At 43.5% G+C, this 17,154-nt stretch overlaps 1 protein-coding gene across 5 annotated transcripts in view; it reads left to right on the top strand.

The window, feature by feature from the left end:
- Positions 1 to 17,154, top strand: part of PTGFRN (prostaglandin F2 receptor inhibitor) — a 104,242-nt gene that overhangs the window by 65,193 nt on the left and 21,895 nt on the right. For all 5 annotated transcript variants that reach the window (XM_040567131.1, XM_040567122.1, XM_040567139.1 and 2 more), the window contains 5 exons: positions 650 to 1,015; positions 1,821 to 2,240; positions 4,815 to 5,198; positions 9,579 to 10,004; positions 16,655 to 17,074. In XM_040567131.1, the coding sequence (XP_040423065.1) occupies positions 650 to 1,015; positions 1,821 to 2,240; positions 4,815 to 5,198; positions 9,579 to 10,004; positions 16,655 to 17,074 (2,016 nt within the window). The remainder of the gene's footprint in view (positions 1 to 649; positions 1,016 to 1,820; positions 2,241 to 4,814; positions 5,199 to 9,578; positions 10,005 to 16,654; positions 17,075 to 17,154) is intronic.

The following is a 17,154-nucleotide window of genomic DNA, read 5'->3' as shown; positions in this document are numbered from 1 at the left end:
ACCCATTCAAGCACTGTCTGTGGAAATCAGTAATTCCTTTAAAGTCACTTAGGAAGGCAGGGAAGCTCACCTGCATTAGAGAAGCCAAGATCCTGCAGGGAAGAGGTGACTTCATTTCTGGAGAATGTCAACTTGCTATTCTTATGGCTGTCAAGCTGAAGGAGAGTTAGAATTTCCTTCTTTGAACCCTCTACTGATGTCAGCAGAAGACTTATAAAAATGCCTGATTAGATTATGCCATCTCTGTAGTAATGAAAACCACTAATTAATGCTGTTTAAGTGTGTTGCACTTAGCCTCTGGTGGAAACGTGGCACTTGGAGGCTTACCACTTTGCCTCTGGTGGAAACTGTTAACCACTGGACCTGTGGCTAAATAGTGTTCTCATTTTTTTTTCCTCTTTAAATCTTTCTCTCCTCATCTCCATGTTTCATTACCTAACACATTACTAAATAAGCAGTGAACCAAAGATTGCCCATGCTGTTCCAATGAGATTAAATGTTAATGGGAAAGATTGCTCTTACTAGTTCTAGTTTTCTGCAGGGTGGGTGCCCAACCTAACCGTATTTCACGTTTTTTTTTTTGTCAAAGGCTAACTTGGTGATTCCTTTGTTAACTGTCTGCTTTCTTTCACCTTATTCCCCAACCTAGCTTTCTGCAGAGGACGCATTGTGAGGGTACCCAAAGGTCCTCTAATTCGAGTTGTGGGCACAGAGGTGGCGATCCCTTGCAGCGTTAGTGACTACGACGGACCCAGCGAGCAGAACTTTGACTGGGAGTTCGCCCGAGAGACTGACTTCGTGCGGATAGTGAGTACCTGGGATTCTACCTTCACCTCTGAGGAGTACCAAAAACGTGTGGGCCACGGGGATATCAAACTGAGACGGAGCAGCAACGATGCTGTGGAACTCGTGATTAAAAACATCCAGCCAACTGACCAAGGGAAATACAAATGCTCCACGCCCAGCACTGATGCCACCGTTCAGGGAAATTATGATGCTGAGGTCCAAGTGAAAGGTATTTCTGAAGAGTGAGGTGTGCTCTAAGTTTGTTTTTGATATTGATTATAGATGTACCCTTAATAACGATGAATTTCTGTCGCTTATGAGCATTGTGATTTTTTTTCCTGTTTGATTCTACTAAAGCCAAAATTGGGAGGCATGATAGGAGCAAGGGCAAGCGAGGTGAAGAAGCAAAGGGGAGCTGTTACTCTAAACACCACTTTTGCTTTTTCTATCTAGGAAATATGTAAATAAATATGGGAAAACTAACCAGTGTGTTTTCCTAAGATGTCTGCAAATGCTTAATGTCACTAAACCTCTGGGTAGAGGGGCTAAATTCAGATAAAAACATACCTGTGTTCTCTCTTATTTAGACAGTGTCATTTAGAGATCTTTCTATGAAGGAAGTAGTCTTCCATTTCATCTTTAGCATGTTGTTCCTGCAGTTATGTCCTAGCCTTGCTCTCTCATTTAGGGTTCTTCAATAATGATCTGGGAGACTGTTTTTTCTCTTTGTTTTGTCTCTTTTTCTCATGAAAATCAAGATGGTTCTGGATGGGAATAGTCTGAATGATATTACTTGGATGAGAAATTGAAGTGGGGGAGGGTAAATGAAGTTGAGTGCTTGCCTTGGCTTGTTTGAAGCGGGTGACGAATGAATTTTCAGTCGAGTTTCCTTGTTTCTGGAATGTATTTGTGTGGAAGAAGGAACGATTGGAGAGGTGGTAGTTTTAGTGCTTCATATCCAAACAGGTCGTTGTGGGTGTTTTCTCCTTTCTTTGCTTTTACGATATTTGTGTATTTCGGTCTTTTTTTAATAGTGATTTCTGATGGCTTATTGGTGAGCGGTTCAAAAGCACGTTCTTCAACATCTCTGAAGCTCTCTGAGGGTGACTCCTTCAAGCTGCGCTGCTCAGCAATCACCACCTCACCGGAGCACACTCACCTGCACGTGACTTGGCAGATCAAAAGTGGATTGTCTTGGCAGGACATCCTATCTTTGACTCACGAAGGCAAATTCCAGCCTGGCCCTGGCTATGAGGAGCGCTACCGTAGTGGAGATATCCGCTTGGACACGGGAGTGAATGACACGTATCGACTGTCTGTGTCCCAGGCCTCGTCGGTGGATGCGGGCGTCTACAGGTGTCTCGTGAGCGAGTGGGTGAGAGGGGCAGATAGCTCATGGCAGAAGATTCAGGAGAAGAGCGTGGAGATAGCAAGTGTGTCGATCCAGCGGACTGGTGAGTGTTACTGCTGGGCTGGGGCCATAGCTCGTAGCTACAGCAATGCTGTTGTGCCCACGAGGCGATGCTTCTTGAGAGTAGAAATTGGATAAGCTGAACTAAATGAGGACACCTTTCCAGGAGACCTTAGAGTGCTGTTTGGATAGCTGGCCTGTTTACATCTGAGTTAATAGCATATGCTTGGCATGAGTTTGCTAGCTTTTATTCTGGGGGCAATGGGGATGATGGCATGGAAGGATTGACTGGAATCTCTTATGTACCTAGACTGAGATTTTTATCTCATCCTTAGTTCACTTCAGACTTCCTCTGGTTACACTATTTCTTAAATAGTGTTGTGTTTAACCCCGAGCAACCTAAACCTGCCGTCTGTGCTGTCATTAACATAGGTTATCTGAGAGCACTAAACCGCTGTGCTTCCCCTGTAAAAGTGGACTGTGATTCATGACAGATGTGAATGTTATGTATTAAAATGGCATAGAAAGATTGGGAGAAAAGAGAGAGGCAGTGGTAATTTCAAAGGATAAATTATCCTCTGATTTCTATCACTACCACTGGATCACTGGGCTGATGGCTCCACTGTGTTGGCGGGCACTGTTAAATGCATCATTGCATGCTTGACTAAGGAGACAAAAATACACGTAGTGCTGTGCTGAGGATATCCAGATATCCCTGTCTATGTGGGTTTCAGGAGTAGACGCACTAAGCGCTTAATTGCATTAGCATTACCACTGCTAGTTGGAGGGGGGAAAGCAGGGGGTGATGCTTCTTGTAACTCAATAGGTGGTAAAACAGGCAATGATGGTCTCAGAAATATGAGATTATGACAGTATTTTTTCAAAGTGTTCAGACAATAAGGGTATCTTTTCATTTTTGTAATCTTGTAATTGTTGTAGGGAAAAGTCAGAACTGCTGGGTTTTGGCTAGCTCCCTTGGATGTAGTTTTAGCATCCTGGTGGTGTTTAGCCTGTGAAATTTGACAGGATCAATCTGCCCCTTTTTCAGGGTGTCTGTTACACAGTAAAGCTTGCAGGTACTCTCTGCTGAGACAGGGGTTGCTAGTTAAGAGCTGTAGCCCTCTATTTTGTTGCACTTGTGGAGAATTTGGCTTAAGTAGGTGGGCTGAAAAACAGGATGAGGATGGCCAGGACCAATAGCAGTGCCTAATGGGGCAGTTTTTTAATGTTCCCTCTGTATGTGTGTCTTTTTTTCCCCTGTTTGGTTTGTATTTTTTCTTTGGCCTTCATTTTCAGCTCAGTCATTGGCAGCACTGGCACTTTGTCAGGGGCAAGAAAGCTTTCTAGCCTCCCCCTCTCTTCTTACCTGCTGTAAACTGTAGGGTTGAATTTGTAGAAATAAAATAAAAATAATAACAGAAATTACTATCTAATGTAAAAAAATAAAGTCATGCACAAAGCTACTTGTGTAACTACTTGCATAAGTAGCACAGGTTACTTGTAACAACAGAAAAAGCAGTTATACTCTTCTATCTACTTTGGTGTCCTTAAATCATGAACTCTTTGGGCCTGACTTTTTTCCTGTATGTCTTTTTTAATAGCGCCTCGCACAAGAGGAATATAATCCTAAGTGAGGCCTTCAGACACTTCTGCAACCAAAAAAGGAGCCTTGAGAAGGCACATACGAGTAAACTCTCTTAGAGTCCCTCTCCGTGATTATCCTGCCAGGTTCTGAATGCCTGTCACTAGTGCATGAAGACAGAGGTGCTCCTTGGAGAAACACTGCTCTTAACTTTTCAGAGGGCTCTTAATTTGTATTCTGGCATTAGTCTGTTAAATTAACTAGGCTTTCCTACCCTTTCCAGTCCCAGTGGGGCATTCATCAGATAGGGGACTTGGCTTTGCCTCTCAGGAGAGGCTTGCTGGCCTCTGTTCAGTCTGTTCTGTGCTATCGAGTGGTGAGCAGTGAGATGAGTACTGCTTGGTTTTATTGGCAATAGTTGCGGCCACTCAGAAAAACAGTGTGGCATTTCTATACTGTCTCTAGTTCCTGGTGGTAGTCCTAGAAAGCTTTTACAGATGGGTATGTATTAGGTACTAGAACATGGTTTTACATAGAAATCACTGATCTGCTCTTAGCTGCCTGTTTAAGGCAGGACTTGTGGAACTACTGAGAAGAGCTACTACAGTTCTGGTGTAGTTTCTAGTGGTTTCAGTGGACATTTTCCATTCTGAGGGAGAGTCCCAAGTACCCTGACCTTTCCGTGAGAATAAGAATCCTTCATGTTTTCCTGCTGTGTGAGGGTGGTGTACGGTCTGTGATTAGAACAAAGCCTTCACAGACCAGTTGCTGTTGAGGTATAGAAACCTTGTTCTCACTTCTTTCTCCCACCTTTATCAAAGATCCCTTGCTTGCTTGATAATGTGTGCTTGTCTTATAATAGATGATGCAGCACAATAGTCAATGGATGCTTGAAAGTGGGGCTACTGAGCTACTTGAGAAAATTCTGTAATAGAAAGTGAAGGTCTGCATAACTTACAGTGAGTGGACTCTTTAAAATAATAATAAAAGCAATGTTTTATTTTTTGTTTGAATCTTTCTCTCTTCATTTCCAAGTTCTAGATGTGCTCATCTCAACAAGCAATCTGTCTGTGACTGAAAGGGACTCCCTGGATCTTACCTGCAACATCACAACGGACAGGAGTGGTATTTTCCAAGCCGAGGTGACGTGGTATTTCTCTGGGTCACCTGATGACACCTTGTCAGATGCTCAGGTTTTGTTGAGCATGGACCATGACTCCGTTGTCAGTGATTCAACTCTTATCAGCCTGAGCCATGTCGATAGGAATTCCTATCGCCTCTTGGTGCGTGATGTGGGTGTGGAAGACTCTGGGTACTACTTCTGCCAAGCAGCTGTCTGGGTGCCACTGCACAACGGGAGCTGGCATAAAGTGGTGGAGAGGACATCTGCGCCAGTCAGTGTGGTGGTGACAGCATTAGGTGAGTGATTCTGCTTGCAAACTTCGTGGATATTGTGCCACACATTCCTTGTTCCTATCAGAAAAGGGAAAAGACCTTGCAGGGTCTAATCTCTTACACATTTGCGTCCATCATCTCTCTCTCTGGGCTTGTATGTTATGGTATTTTAGGATGTCACTGAACTCTCTGTAACTGGGAAACAGAATTTATAAGTCCACCTTGTTTTCCAGGGGCTGAAGCTGCCTCAGTATCATATTGTCCCCTTTCATTTCCCGTGTACTGTCAGCAGGGCTTTGATACTGCAGCAGGTGTTCTTTCCGAGCTCCAAACAGTGATACCATGTGGTTCCCATCATTTTTGAATCGTTTGCCATACAATTATTTATGATGCAAACTTCATAATGAACTGTAATAGCTTTCAAATTGTTTTTTTTTTTTTTAATCACTAGAGACAGACCACATCCTACTGGTAGATTTAGGATGGGATAGGATTTTATGCTGCTTTATTCTCTTCCCTCGACAGACAAGTCTATTTTAGGAGACCGCACTATTGAATCGTGTGACTGAACAAGAGAGACCTGGCTAAGAGCTTAACTGGAAGTGTTGTTTAGCACAGTAACCACTAAAGCAGATCTTCCTGCAGTATTTAATATCCCACTCTGGTGCATTTTTGATCATTCAGTTATAGACATGAGTGGGTTTTTGTCCTTTTGGACACACAAAGGATTATTTGTGCACCTGAACGTATGGGTTCCTTAAGTTACTGCAACATTTCTGCAGCAAGTTCTGTTAAGTCACTAGTGGGAAAAAAAGATCTACTTAAACAGCAATTTGATGCTCTCTTTATTCTCTCCTTCTTTCATTCCCCAGCTGTTCATAGTTATTTTCCCTTTTATTTCTCTTCTTATAGCTCTAATACTATCAATATTTTTTTTTTTTTTTTTTGCAAGGGGGCTGTGGTTAGGAGGAGCTGTGTTTAGCAGTTGTTCATTCTAAACAGAACAGAAGCTGGAGTGGAGGTCAGAGGTTCAACAGGCTTGTCTGATCTACCTGGCCTACAAGAGCTGGCTGACAATATCTTTCCCTACACCCCCACCCTGAGAAAAATGTGTTTTGGAGATCAACTGGGTCATATACATGCTGAGGACTGTGAATATTTTACTTTGCATTATCCTTTCTGAACATTAAGGTTTGGCCATCTCTCTTTATGCAAATACGCTCAGAAGCAAAGTTGCTTGGGAGAAATGCTAAAAATGAAACTCCAGCAAAACTTCTAAAAAGCCTGGCTTTTTAGGGGTACGTCAGCCTACCTATCTTATCTCCTAGTTATATCATGAGAAAAGAGTAACTTCAATTTAGAAGCAATGTAATTCGGGATGGTGATGCAGGATGCTGTAGGTAAGGCATTTCCACCTTTTTCCTGCTAAAATTCACAAAGGATTGCTCATGTTGGAAGCATGAACGAACCTAGATGTGAACTGGAGGGGAACTGGCAGAGCTGTCGTACTTGATGTTTGTTCCCAGCCTTTATTGGATGCAAGCATCTGTGCCTAAACATTCTCTATGTACTCATTTGGAGCCTCCTGTAATCAGTCTGATGGTACCGCCCAGTTACAAAGGCAGAGCTCCTCCAACATAAAAGGACAGAATGGGCTCAGCGTATAGAGAGTCTGTTTTTCAGAAATAAATAGCTGTACCACAAGGTTAAATTCCAGTGATAAGCATTGTAATTTTGCAATTTGGCATTGTACAGAGCAGTTGAGCTGTGGCTCTTTCTTGCATACTTTTAACGTGTGCTAGAGGTAAGTGCACAAGCGATAAGTCTTCATTTCCATTCTTCAGCCATTCAAATTACACATTCAGCTTCTGAGAGCTCCCCCCTTTTCCTGTGTGCATGCGTGTGCGCACACATGCTCGTGCACGCACAGGTGCACCACGTGCTCACATATTCTGTTACGTTGCTGGTGCCTGTAGAACTATTCCTTGCTTTTTTCACTCCAGTCGGGTGTTATCTGGGGAAAGGAAAGAATAAAATCTACTCCTCGGCAGACGCTTGGTTGCTAAGGACAAAGGAAAGTAGAATAATTTTTCAGCATTTGAGGTTTTCAGCTGCATCCAGAATTTACCAACTCCTCCTCCTTAATGGAAGTTAAGAGCTGCTGGGGTATTAAGTCATTGAACTGTCAGTGAGGCTGTTCTTTGACAGCTGACAGTGGAGGAATGAGGTTTATCCAGTCAGCCTTTTATTCTTTCTAAATCCTCTGTCTGCATGTCTGTCAGGGTGGAGCGCCTATCTGGAGTGGTGCTGTCAAAGCCAAGACTCTCTTCTTAGTGGTCCTTTCCCTGCCCACAAATAAACAACCTGAAGTGATTATTGAAGGACTTGACTTTCTTGCAGCTTTTTCCTTTCTGTGTTCCTATCCTGAGAAGAGTTTCGGCTTTCTTAGTCTTTGTTGCTGTGAAAATATTAATTGGTCTTGACTGTCTTCTTTTTTGGTGGTAAAGATGAGTCAAGGGGGAATAAGAAAACTGCAAAGTGTGTGCAATATATCATGAGGCCATGGAGAAGACTGGTCTTTGGGAATGAGACAGGAAGGGTAGAGTAGCTGTAGGATCTGTGGAGATTTACTTGCACCAAAAATGGGTTTTGGCCACCATTAATAATCTATGACTTGGTTGCAGCAGAGGAATTGAGTGAATTTTTATTTCGTATTACTCATACCGAGAGTCTGCAAAAATCTATGCTTATGTTCACTATGTAGTGCATAGTGAGCTAGTGTACAGTAAATTTCAGCAGGCATCATAATAAACACAAAGTAGGTTAACAGTCAAAGATGCATATATCAGGAAAGCTTCGCAGAATAAAGGAGCACAATGCTATACAACTGCACGGTACTGCTGCCAATAGTAGGTACTTTGGACTTAGGTGAGCAATACCTTTAAGTTTGTGTGTTACCTAGCACTGCAAAAGCTCAGTGATTTAGATACTCTAGCATCTGGTCTGTTTGTATGCCCTTGTTCTTGCTAGATGCAAGGGCACTGCATGCCTGCATGCAGAACGTTTAATGGTGAGAGATCCTTTCTTCAAGCTGGCGTGGCAGCGGCCAGGTTGCTTGAATAGAATCGTTTCCATCATTTGCATCCGAAGTCCAAAAGTGCATGTGCACACACATTAGTGCAGCAGCTCTATTAAGATGTTTTATTATCTTGGCTCACTGGTGAGCTAAGTCTAAGTTTTAGCCTTGGATTGCCTTCTCTGTCCCAATTATAGCTTCAGTTAATTGTTTTTGGGAGGGCAAAAAGCCAAATACAACATAAAGCAAGAAATAAATATAGAGCACTGAATACGCTTATAATATAAAATCAAAGTGATGAGTATTAGCTGAACAGTTGGAAGGCTAGTCTTTTTCCTGAATAATAGTAGGCAGCAAGAGAGAAAAATATTCTAATGCTAGTAAATAAGCATGTATCTCCTTTGTGGTAAGAGGTCTTTGCTGTTATCTTTTTCCTTTACTATCTCCATAGTCCAAGAGAAAATAGTCATGTGGCTGCCTTATCTCTTTTAGGCTTTGGACAGCAAGCTATTTTAGATTTAAATACAGCAGCCCCAATCTTAACCCGTGCATTTCAAGTGATCCTTTTCAAGCTTCAGGGTTTCTAGCCTTGTAGCTGTACAGCATGTACTTCTCTGTTCTATGGAGCTCTTCTGTTATACACATCATTGGCTTAACCTACTTGTCATTTATTATGATGCCTGCTGAAATTTACTGCACGCTGCTGTTTGTGCTGCCTGTGGCCAGTGGCACTGATGCCCCCTGATTTGGGTGGATGGGTGGGTGAGATGTTTGTGTTTTGTTCGTGTTTAACATTCATTGCATGCTGCACAGAGATGATGGGATGATAAGCGCAGAGAAGGAGGCATGTCAGGAGGGGACGTGCTCTTATCCTGCAGAGAAACTGGGGAAGTGGGGTGGCTCTGGCCAGTCCAAAGCCAGAGTGTAACTCGTCTTCTGGCTGCTGGAGGCTTTCAGACAGGTGCAAAAGTGACTGGATGTCTGAAACAACTGTGGGTTCTTGGGGCCAGGCCTAAAGAAGGGAATGATTTTGCTCAATAAGATCACTTGGTGCTGATTTTTCTGAAATGATCTGACCAGACACACAAGTCCTGTTTGGAAATTCAGGCCTAGGGTGGCTCACTTCAGACCAATACAAGTCTGAGAGCTAGAGTCCAAGTTCCCAATCACCAGCTCTTGTAAGAAAAATAGATGTTCTGGCACTTGGCTTTTGGATCATGTGCTTTCACAGACTGGATGTTAGCAGTGTCTTATATGTTAAGCTATGCCACTTGCTTCCTTCTACTTGTGTCTTCTCACTTCTTTATTCTGGGTTTTCTCTCCCACAGAGCCAGATTATGAGGTGTTTCTGAATGCATCTAAAACACCCAAGTTTTCAGATGACCCCACCGAGCTGGAGTGCAGGATCACAAACGCCCAGGACACCGAAGCAAACATCCGCTTCACAGTTTCATGGTACTACAAGGAGCACCTGCTCGGTGATGATGTTGCGACAGAGGAACTGCTGGCCACCATGGATGCAGACTGGACTCTGCTTCTTGGGGACAGGAGCAGAGAGCGGACTCAGAACGGGGAAATAATCTTCTCTAAAAAGGCTGTTGACACCTTCAGTTTACGGATCCAGTGGACTTCAGAAAGTGACAGAGGGGATTACTTCTGTGTCATCTCTGCATGGAGTAGGCACCGCAACAACAGCTGGGTAAAAAGCAAAGACGTGACTTCTGCACCTGTCAGCATTTTATGGGCTACACAAGGTAGGAACCTTGCACCTTTTCACTGGAAGACCTGGAAAGCTAAGATAGTTTTCTCTTGAGTAGGTCCATCAGGCAGAAGGCCTACAGACGGGTTTTGGAAATGTGGCTCTGTGTTATGAAGAGGAAAAAAAACTCACTTTGTATAAAGGCCTATATTTTTGGAGGTAAATAACTACTAAACAGCACTGACCGGTTTTGTGCAACAGTTTGGAGAGGAAGTGCAAAACAGATGCATCGCTCAAACTGTGCTGAGACTTAGAGGAACCAGGCTGTCATTGTGACAGGGTGGTATCCAGCAGTAATGCTGGGGTCAGTGCTCCCTTTCATGACCCAGAGTATTTCAGTCTCTCTAGGATGCATCTTGTTGCTAGCAATAAGGCTGTCTTGGGGTGAAAGAGGGGATGTCACTCACTTTGTCTTCTCTGGCTGTCAGTTTGATAGCATTTTTTTTTGCTTTTTTTTTTTGTTTGTTTTCACCCTATACCAACTTATATTTACAAGTATGTGTTTAGAGTGCACTTTTGAGTAAGTTCATGGGCATAGTAGTACCAGAGCATCAGAAAAAAAAAACAAAACAAAACAGCATGTGACAGAGCAAAATCATTCAGTGCTTTGCTTTGGCCTAGGCCTCTTTTAGACAGAAGTGAACTGCCCTTTGGTCAGTATTTAAACTGTCTTTGGGAGCGTTTCTTAGGAGGTAAATAAAGGTACCTGAATCACTTATATGCTGGTATAAAGTGGGTGCATGTAGCCTGAACGTCCTGTAGAGTGATACCCTTTTGGCTTACATATGAAGTCGTGCAAGAGGAGACTGTTGAATGGGATAGCCTAGGATGTAACATCTTTGTCGAAAAAAAAAAAAAAATTGATTAGCTAAGCTGCTAATTTGTACCTCATAGATTTGTTGAGCAGTCTAGCTCAGGCAGTCGTAGTCCGATGACTGTATTTCAAAGAGGTAGTTTGAAATGAGTTTAAAGCTGTTTAGGCATTATCTTTAAATGAACTGGAGAACTTCTGCTGTGATTCTGTTGCAGCAAAGACAGAAAATAGCAGGCTGTTTGCTTAGTCCTTTCTTCACCCCCAGACCAAGTTTGGTCCACAGAAAGGGTGTTTTCTTTTTGTTAGAAGCTGGCTTCTCTAGCAGGAATGAGATCTCTCAATAATGGCGAATGCTGGTCACAATTAGTTCAGTTATGCCATAACTGAGTGAGTGTGTGTGTGTGTGTGTGTGCATGCACGCGTAATGGATCATCGCCTTCAGAGCAGCTAGAGAAACCAGCTGGAGTTGAAAAGTCTCAGCCTGTGTTGACATTTCTGAGAGAAAACAAACCGTGACAGGTGTGAACGTTCCCTTGTTTCTGGTTTTGTTCCAAAAACTCTGCTAATTTTGCCACACAAATGTAAATGTTACAGTCCCCATGCTGAAAAGTACGTCTGTTGGCAAAACTCAGAGCTGGGGTATTTACGACGTGAAAGCAAACTCTCCTACAAACATTCTTCTCCTGAAACAAAACATATATGTATGTATGGAGGGGGAAATATTTAAGCTTGATTTCCCCCTTCTTCCCTTCCACTCCCTGCCATGCTCTTCCAGCAATCTGGCCCCAGATGCCATTCCCTGCACGCCCTGGCCCTGGCCGTAGCTGGTTCCTGCGGGCTCCAGACGGGGCTGTGAGCCTGGTGGTGCAGCCACCAACTATGAAAGAGTTAATGTGCTGCTGCCTCTGCTCTCTGACTGTTGTTTTGACAAGTATCTCCGGTGATTTGAGTCCCGAATTGCTCCCAAAGCTTATAAAAGCAAGCAGCCAGGCTCCCACGTGTTTGCCTAAGGAGAGAACCAAAATTTGCCTCTTCCTTGGATAGCTCGTGCCTACATAGAGGCTTTTCTTCCAACTATTTCACTATTTGCATTGTCTGTGTTAACTTTAGAGCAGTGCCGGGGGGTGGGGAGGACTTCAGAGAGATCTGACTTTGGAAAAGCTCATCCTGAGTCTCTGAGAAAGGAGAAATGATTTTGGTGCATCCGTGGGGCAGTCAGTACAGAGGGGTGTTGAGGATAACAGGCCTTTGCTTGAAATGTAAACATCATGTGAGGACGTCAAAGCCCTTTTTCCTTGTGTTTTATAATAAATTGTATGCTTGACCATTTTCACTTGAGGCCTTTTATCCTTTTTTTCTGTTCTATCCGTTGGGACTAATAAAGCTCATGTGTCTTTCTGCTTATTCAGCTTTGCAAGTGCGGCCGACTGCACATCACCATTGCTTTTGACATGGTTTGCCTGATTTCTGTTTCTTTGCCTTTTTCTTTTTTCACCCACTGCCCCCCACGAATGGCGACAAAACATCTTCATCTCAAAAATGAAAAGCATTGAATGTATTGTTGTATTCAGGTAATTTACTTCTTGGAATTTGTACTTTATAAAGGGGTAAAGGAAGGGGAGGAAACTTTTTTTGCCTGGTTCTGTAGGTGATTTTTGAACACAGAAGTTTGATAGTTAAAAAAGATTATTTATCAGTTGGAGTGTGAGTCCTACCTACGTTTAAAACAAAGCTGCTGTTAGCAGTGTAATGTAGAGTTGGTGCTTGTTTCCTAAACCAGTGTTGTCAGCTTTAGATCTGCATGAAAGCCTTACCAAAAGAGAGCATTATCTTTTAATTGAAACTGCATATCCCAAAGATACTATTATTTGGGGTTTTCTTAATACTTCTGTCTTTAATTTGCAAAGTAATTGTATTTAACAGAATGTTACTGGTCCTAAACGTTTGCTCAGGACCTTCCATTAAATTTAATGGGGAGCAAGGGCATCTTCATCTTGCAGAAAGTCCTACAAACAGGGAGCAGGTGATATTTCTTCTACCCGCTTGTCTTTGCAATTGCTGGTGTGTAACACACTGCACAGTGCAGACACGCAGTTTCTTTTGAGCAGAGAAATCCCCATCCCTATGGCACCACTCCGTCACGCCTACTTGCCAATTTGGGCCTGAGAACAAGCAAGTGCGTTAAGGTAGACGCTCCTGCCAGGAGCCCCTGGGCTCCTCTTCACCTGGCTGCATGAGGATCAAGTGATTGTACTCATTGCTTAGGAGCTGAGCAGGGCAGTAAAGGTGACATTGGTGTGTGTGTGTGCAGCAGTGACAGCAGTTGCCTCGTGTATACGTGTATCAGACCATGGTGTAGGCCGCAGCGTGCTGGCTGTGTTTTCAGAGCTCGTAGTACCCGAGCTGCTGGGCCTACAATTGTACCGCGGGGTGCTGTATAGCCTCCTCCTCCTGTGAAGGCAAAACTGTCATTACCTTAATGTCTGCTGCATTCCCTCTACTTCCAATCTTGTTCAGTGCACAGGGGGATGAAGAAGCCTTTATGAATATTGGGATGGTGTTACTTGGCGCTGCTGACGAGGCTCTGAGATTAGTTGGTCATGGCTGCTGTGCTTCTTTTCAGACGGGAATCAGTGGAGTACAGGGAACACACATGTTTGTCTTTTCTTAAGGTCTCCTTGCCCTTTAGCTGCTAGGCTTCTCTAGCAATTGGACTGACAGATTAGGTGAAAACTGTTTTCAGTCATTTCCCAGGAAGCATCCTTGAAGCTGAGCACACACTTTGTCGTAGGGAGCAGCAAGAGAAATAGTGTGGGTTATCCACTTGGAGTGGCCAGGGATGGAAGGCAGCACCACGTGCTGCCAGGCTCCAAAGTACAGTTTACTACTCAAATTTTATCTGAATCGTGTGGCTACGATTTTTTTCTCTGCTAGCCCTCTGTCTTGTAATAGGGGTGTGTAACTGGTTACAAGCTTTGGGTATGTTTTTTTTAGGATTTCTTCCTCTACTGTTTTCCAACAAATCCTGCAGATTGCAGCCTCCTCTGTGCGATGGACAGGGGTGTGTTTTGTCCTGCTTTTCTTACATAGAGGTTTTTGAGAAAAAGGTGAGACTCTGCCTGCACAGGAAGGTGAGACTCTTGCCTGTGTGTGTGTGCCTGCATGGAGGGGCAAGCATACATAGTAGTGGTCAAGACACAGACATTACTTTCTTGTCAATTCTCAGAAGGTTAGAAAAGAGGTATCAGGCTGTAGTTCTTGGAAAGATGATGTTCTTTGACCTCTCTGGCCTATATTTTGCTTTCTAGCAAACAACAAACACTTCAGCACCGGTGGGTGCTGTTTTTCGTGTCTCCTTTGTCATTCTGGTTTGCATTTCTTATGTTCTCACGTAAGAGAATGTGCCTCTGCCTTCTGTGGTATTCATCCAACCTAAGGATGAAGGGGCTTTGGGGTTTTTATAAGGGTAGAAAAATCCTATGCAAGGACTTCTAGAAGAATGTCTCCCAGTTCTTTGTTCAGCATCCTAATTTCTAACCCTTTTGAATTCAACCACTGGTCTCCAGCTGCACTGCAGGTCTTCAGATGTTCTCTTCCACAAACTCTACAGACGGCGTTTCTGTTGCTTTTTCATGCTATCATTACTTCTTTCTTTAACAAAAATAATTGGTCAAAGTAGCATTTTCTGTTGCTCTCAAATAGGAAGCGAAGAAAGGACACCTGGGGACAAAGCCTGGTCTGTCCTTGCTGGGGACAAGACACAATCCCCTATGTAATTCTTCCTGACCTGTGTCTCAGAGAATAGTTGGTATGGCATTTGCAGCCCAGATGGTAGGGAGGGTTGCAGCTTCTCAGCTACATCTGTACTGCTCTTGTCACATGAAGATATTTTCCTTATGTACATGTATGAGAGACCAGGTGCAAGATTTCTTTTTCAGTGTCCAGAGCTCGGCTCTCTGACATGGAGATCAGAAGCACAATGAACATTTGCATCAGGAAGATTTTTGCCCAGAGCCTTCTGACAAGGTCTAGTGAGCAGCCATAAGGGGCAGAGAAGTATTGTTAGCTGTTTGTGCTTCTGCTTTTGGGGCAAAAGTATGATTGTAGGCTGTATTCCTAAAACATGAGGCAAGTTGATTTGTTCTGGGCTCCTAAAAGCTACCATCTTATAAAGAGGGTGTTATCAGAGTCTCAGGGACACAGAATGAGAAAAACAGATCTGAAGCCTAGAATCAGATGCAAAATGAGTTCTCACCCAGGGGAGCAGAGGAACTTCAATTGTGATTGTACCCTCAGTGCTTAAATGTGCAACTCTTACATTCCCACTTGCCTAGTGGGTGGAAGTACAAGGGGGGCTGGTGTGGAGTATCAAATAATTCTGTGCTCAGCTAGACCACTTGATGCTGCTCCTGCTGTTTCTTTATATAGCTTTGGACTGTGATCTGCTTTATACAGTACCGATTTAAAGTTGTCATACCGGGTTTCTCATCTTGCGGGCCGTGTTTACTCATTGTGAAAACTGCTGCTTGAAGGCAAAACACTGCAAAATGTAATCTTGACAAGTATCTCATTGCTCTTATGGGGAGGGCATAAATATTACTTCATTTAGTTCACTTTGGGGAAAGCGTTGCAATCTTACCATCGCTTATTTTCCTTATCCTGAGAAGTTTCACCTTGCATAAAGGTGATGTGTGGAGATTTTGTTTGATGTGTCTGGACCCATTTTTCATAAGGAGGGGAAAGGAGAATATGCTGTAGTGAAGTCCAGAAAACTGGATTGGCCAAATTCTTGCAATATTGCTACTATGGGAAGTTGCTGTAAGTTGTGTGCTCAGCCCCAGCCCTTCTTTCCTAAGGAAGAATCTGGGTGTGCAGGATGTCTCTTCATCACAATGCCAGGAAAATAGCAACTCCCTTTATCCAGATATGATTTCAGGCATTCCTCATATTCTCAGTTTCTCACGGTGAGCTTTTTTTTGTTGTTTTTGTTTTTTGTCTTGAGGCGGTGCTCCTAGATCTATAATTTTCCCAAACCCTATAATTAAGGGATTCTTGGGATTGAGGAACCCACAGACTTGGAGGATGCTGAATAAAAGGAATGAAATCAAGTAGTAAGTGTTGGCATTCTTGATGCCAACCTGCTGGGGACACATCAAGGTCTCTGTTAGGCTTGTGATCAGGTGAATGCATTAGAAATGAGTGAAAAGAGCATTTGTGGAGGCAGATGTGTGCTGACCTCTTCAAGAGCAGTGTGTGTATGAGTGTACTGGGGGCGATGGTTTCTCATGTTAATGCCAACTTTCTTGTCATGCAATCTTGTCATGATTTGGGGAGTTCAGCTCAACATGTCTGGATTGCCGTTAGGGTGAACTTTTCAAGAGAAATAAAAAGCACCTCTACTGAGTGCTGCAGATTCAGTCAGTGGCAGCTTTTGTCACTAGTTACAAGTACTTCGTCAGTGTCCCTGTGCTCTGTTGCTGATGGGGCTTTTCCAGATCCGGCACAAAATGGGGGCTCCAAGTATCATCTGACTAGTGTCTATACTCTTAAATAAAAATGTCCTGGAGGTTATGTCATGCCATGTCCTGTGTATTGCATCATCTGTTCAGTGTTTGGGGTTTGTTTGAATCCTTGCATCTTGACCCAAGCTGTTGTGTGCTGTTAAGTAGCATTCTGGGATGTCCGTATATGTTTAGATAAATATGCTGGGATTTGTCTCTGCAAAAAAAAGCATTTTGGTTATTAGTAACCTTCCAGATGAACAAGTGCTGCAGAAATAGCTGCACTATTTATTAACCCCCTCCTTGTTACTTATTTACGTCCCTCTTCAGATTACACGCTGACAGTGGAGGCGGTGAAACTGAAGCCATTCTTTGTGGCAGGCCACACCTTTGAGATGACATGCAAAGTGTCTTCGAAAAACATCAAGACGCCACGCTATTCTGTCCTCATTACAGCAGAGAAGCCGCTGACAGATCAGTCGAATCCCAATGGAACCACTCGCATAATTTCCCTGAACCAGGATTCGGTGGTGCGGCTGGAAGACTGGACGGACCAGACTCGTGTGGATGGCGTGGTTCTGGAGAAGGTGCAGGAGAACGAGTTCCGCTACAGGATGTATCAGACCCAAATTTCTGATGCTGGGCTGTATCGCTGTGTGGTGACTGCCTGGTCTCCAGGTGGTGGTGGCATGTGGCGTGAAGCAGTGAACGGCTTGTCCAACCCTATCCAGATAGACTTCCAGACATCAGGTTGGTATAGAATTTGTGTGTGTGTGTGTGTGTGTCTAAGCCAGAAGGGGAGGGAGTTCTGTGACACTCTTCCAGTGGCT

This window comes from Cygnus olor, chromosome 1 (genome assembly GCF_009769625.2).
Source record: "Cygnus olor isolate bCygOlo1 chromosome 1, bCygOlo1.pri.v2, whole genome shotgun sequence".
Taxonomy (NCBI): domain Eukaryota; kingdom Metazoa; phylum Chordata; class Aves; order Anseriformes; family Anatidae; genus Cygnus; species Cygnus olor.
This window is presented reverse-complemented; position numbering and strand designations above follow the sequence as displayed.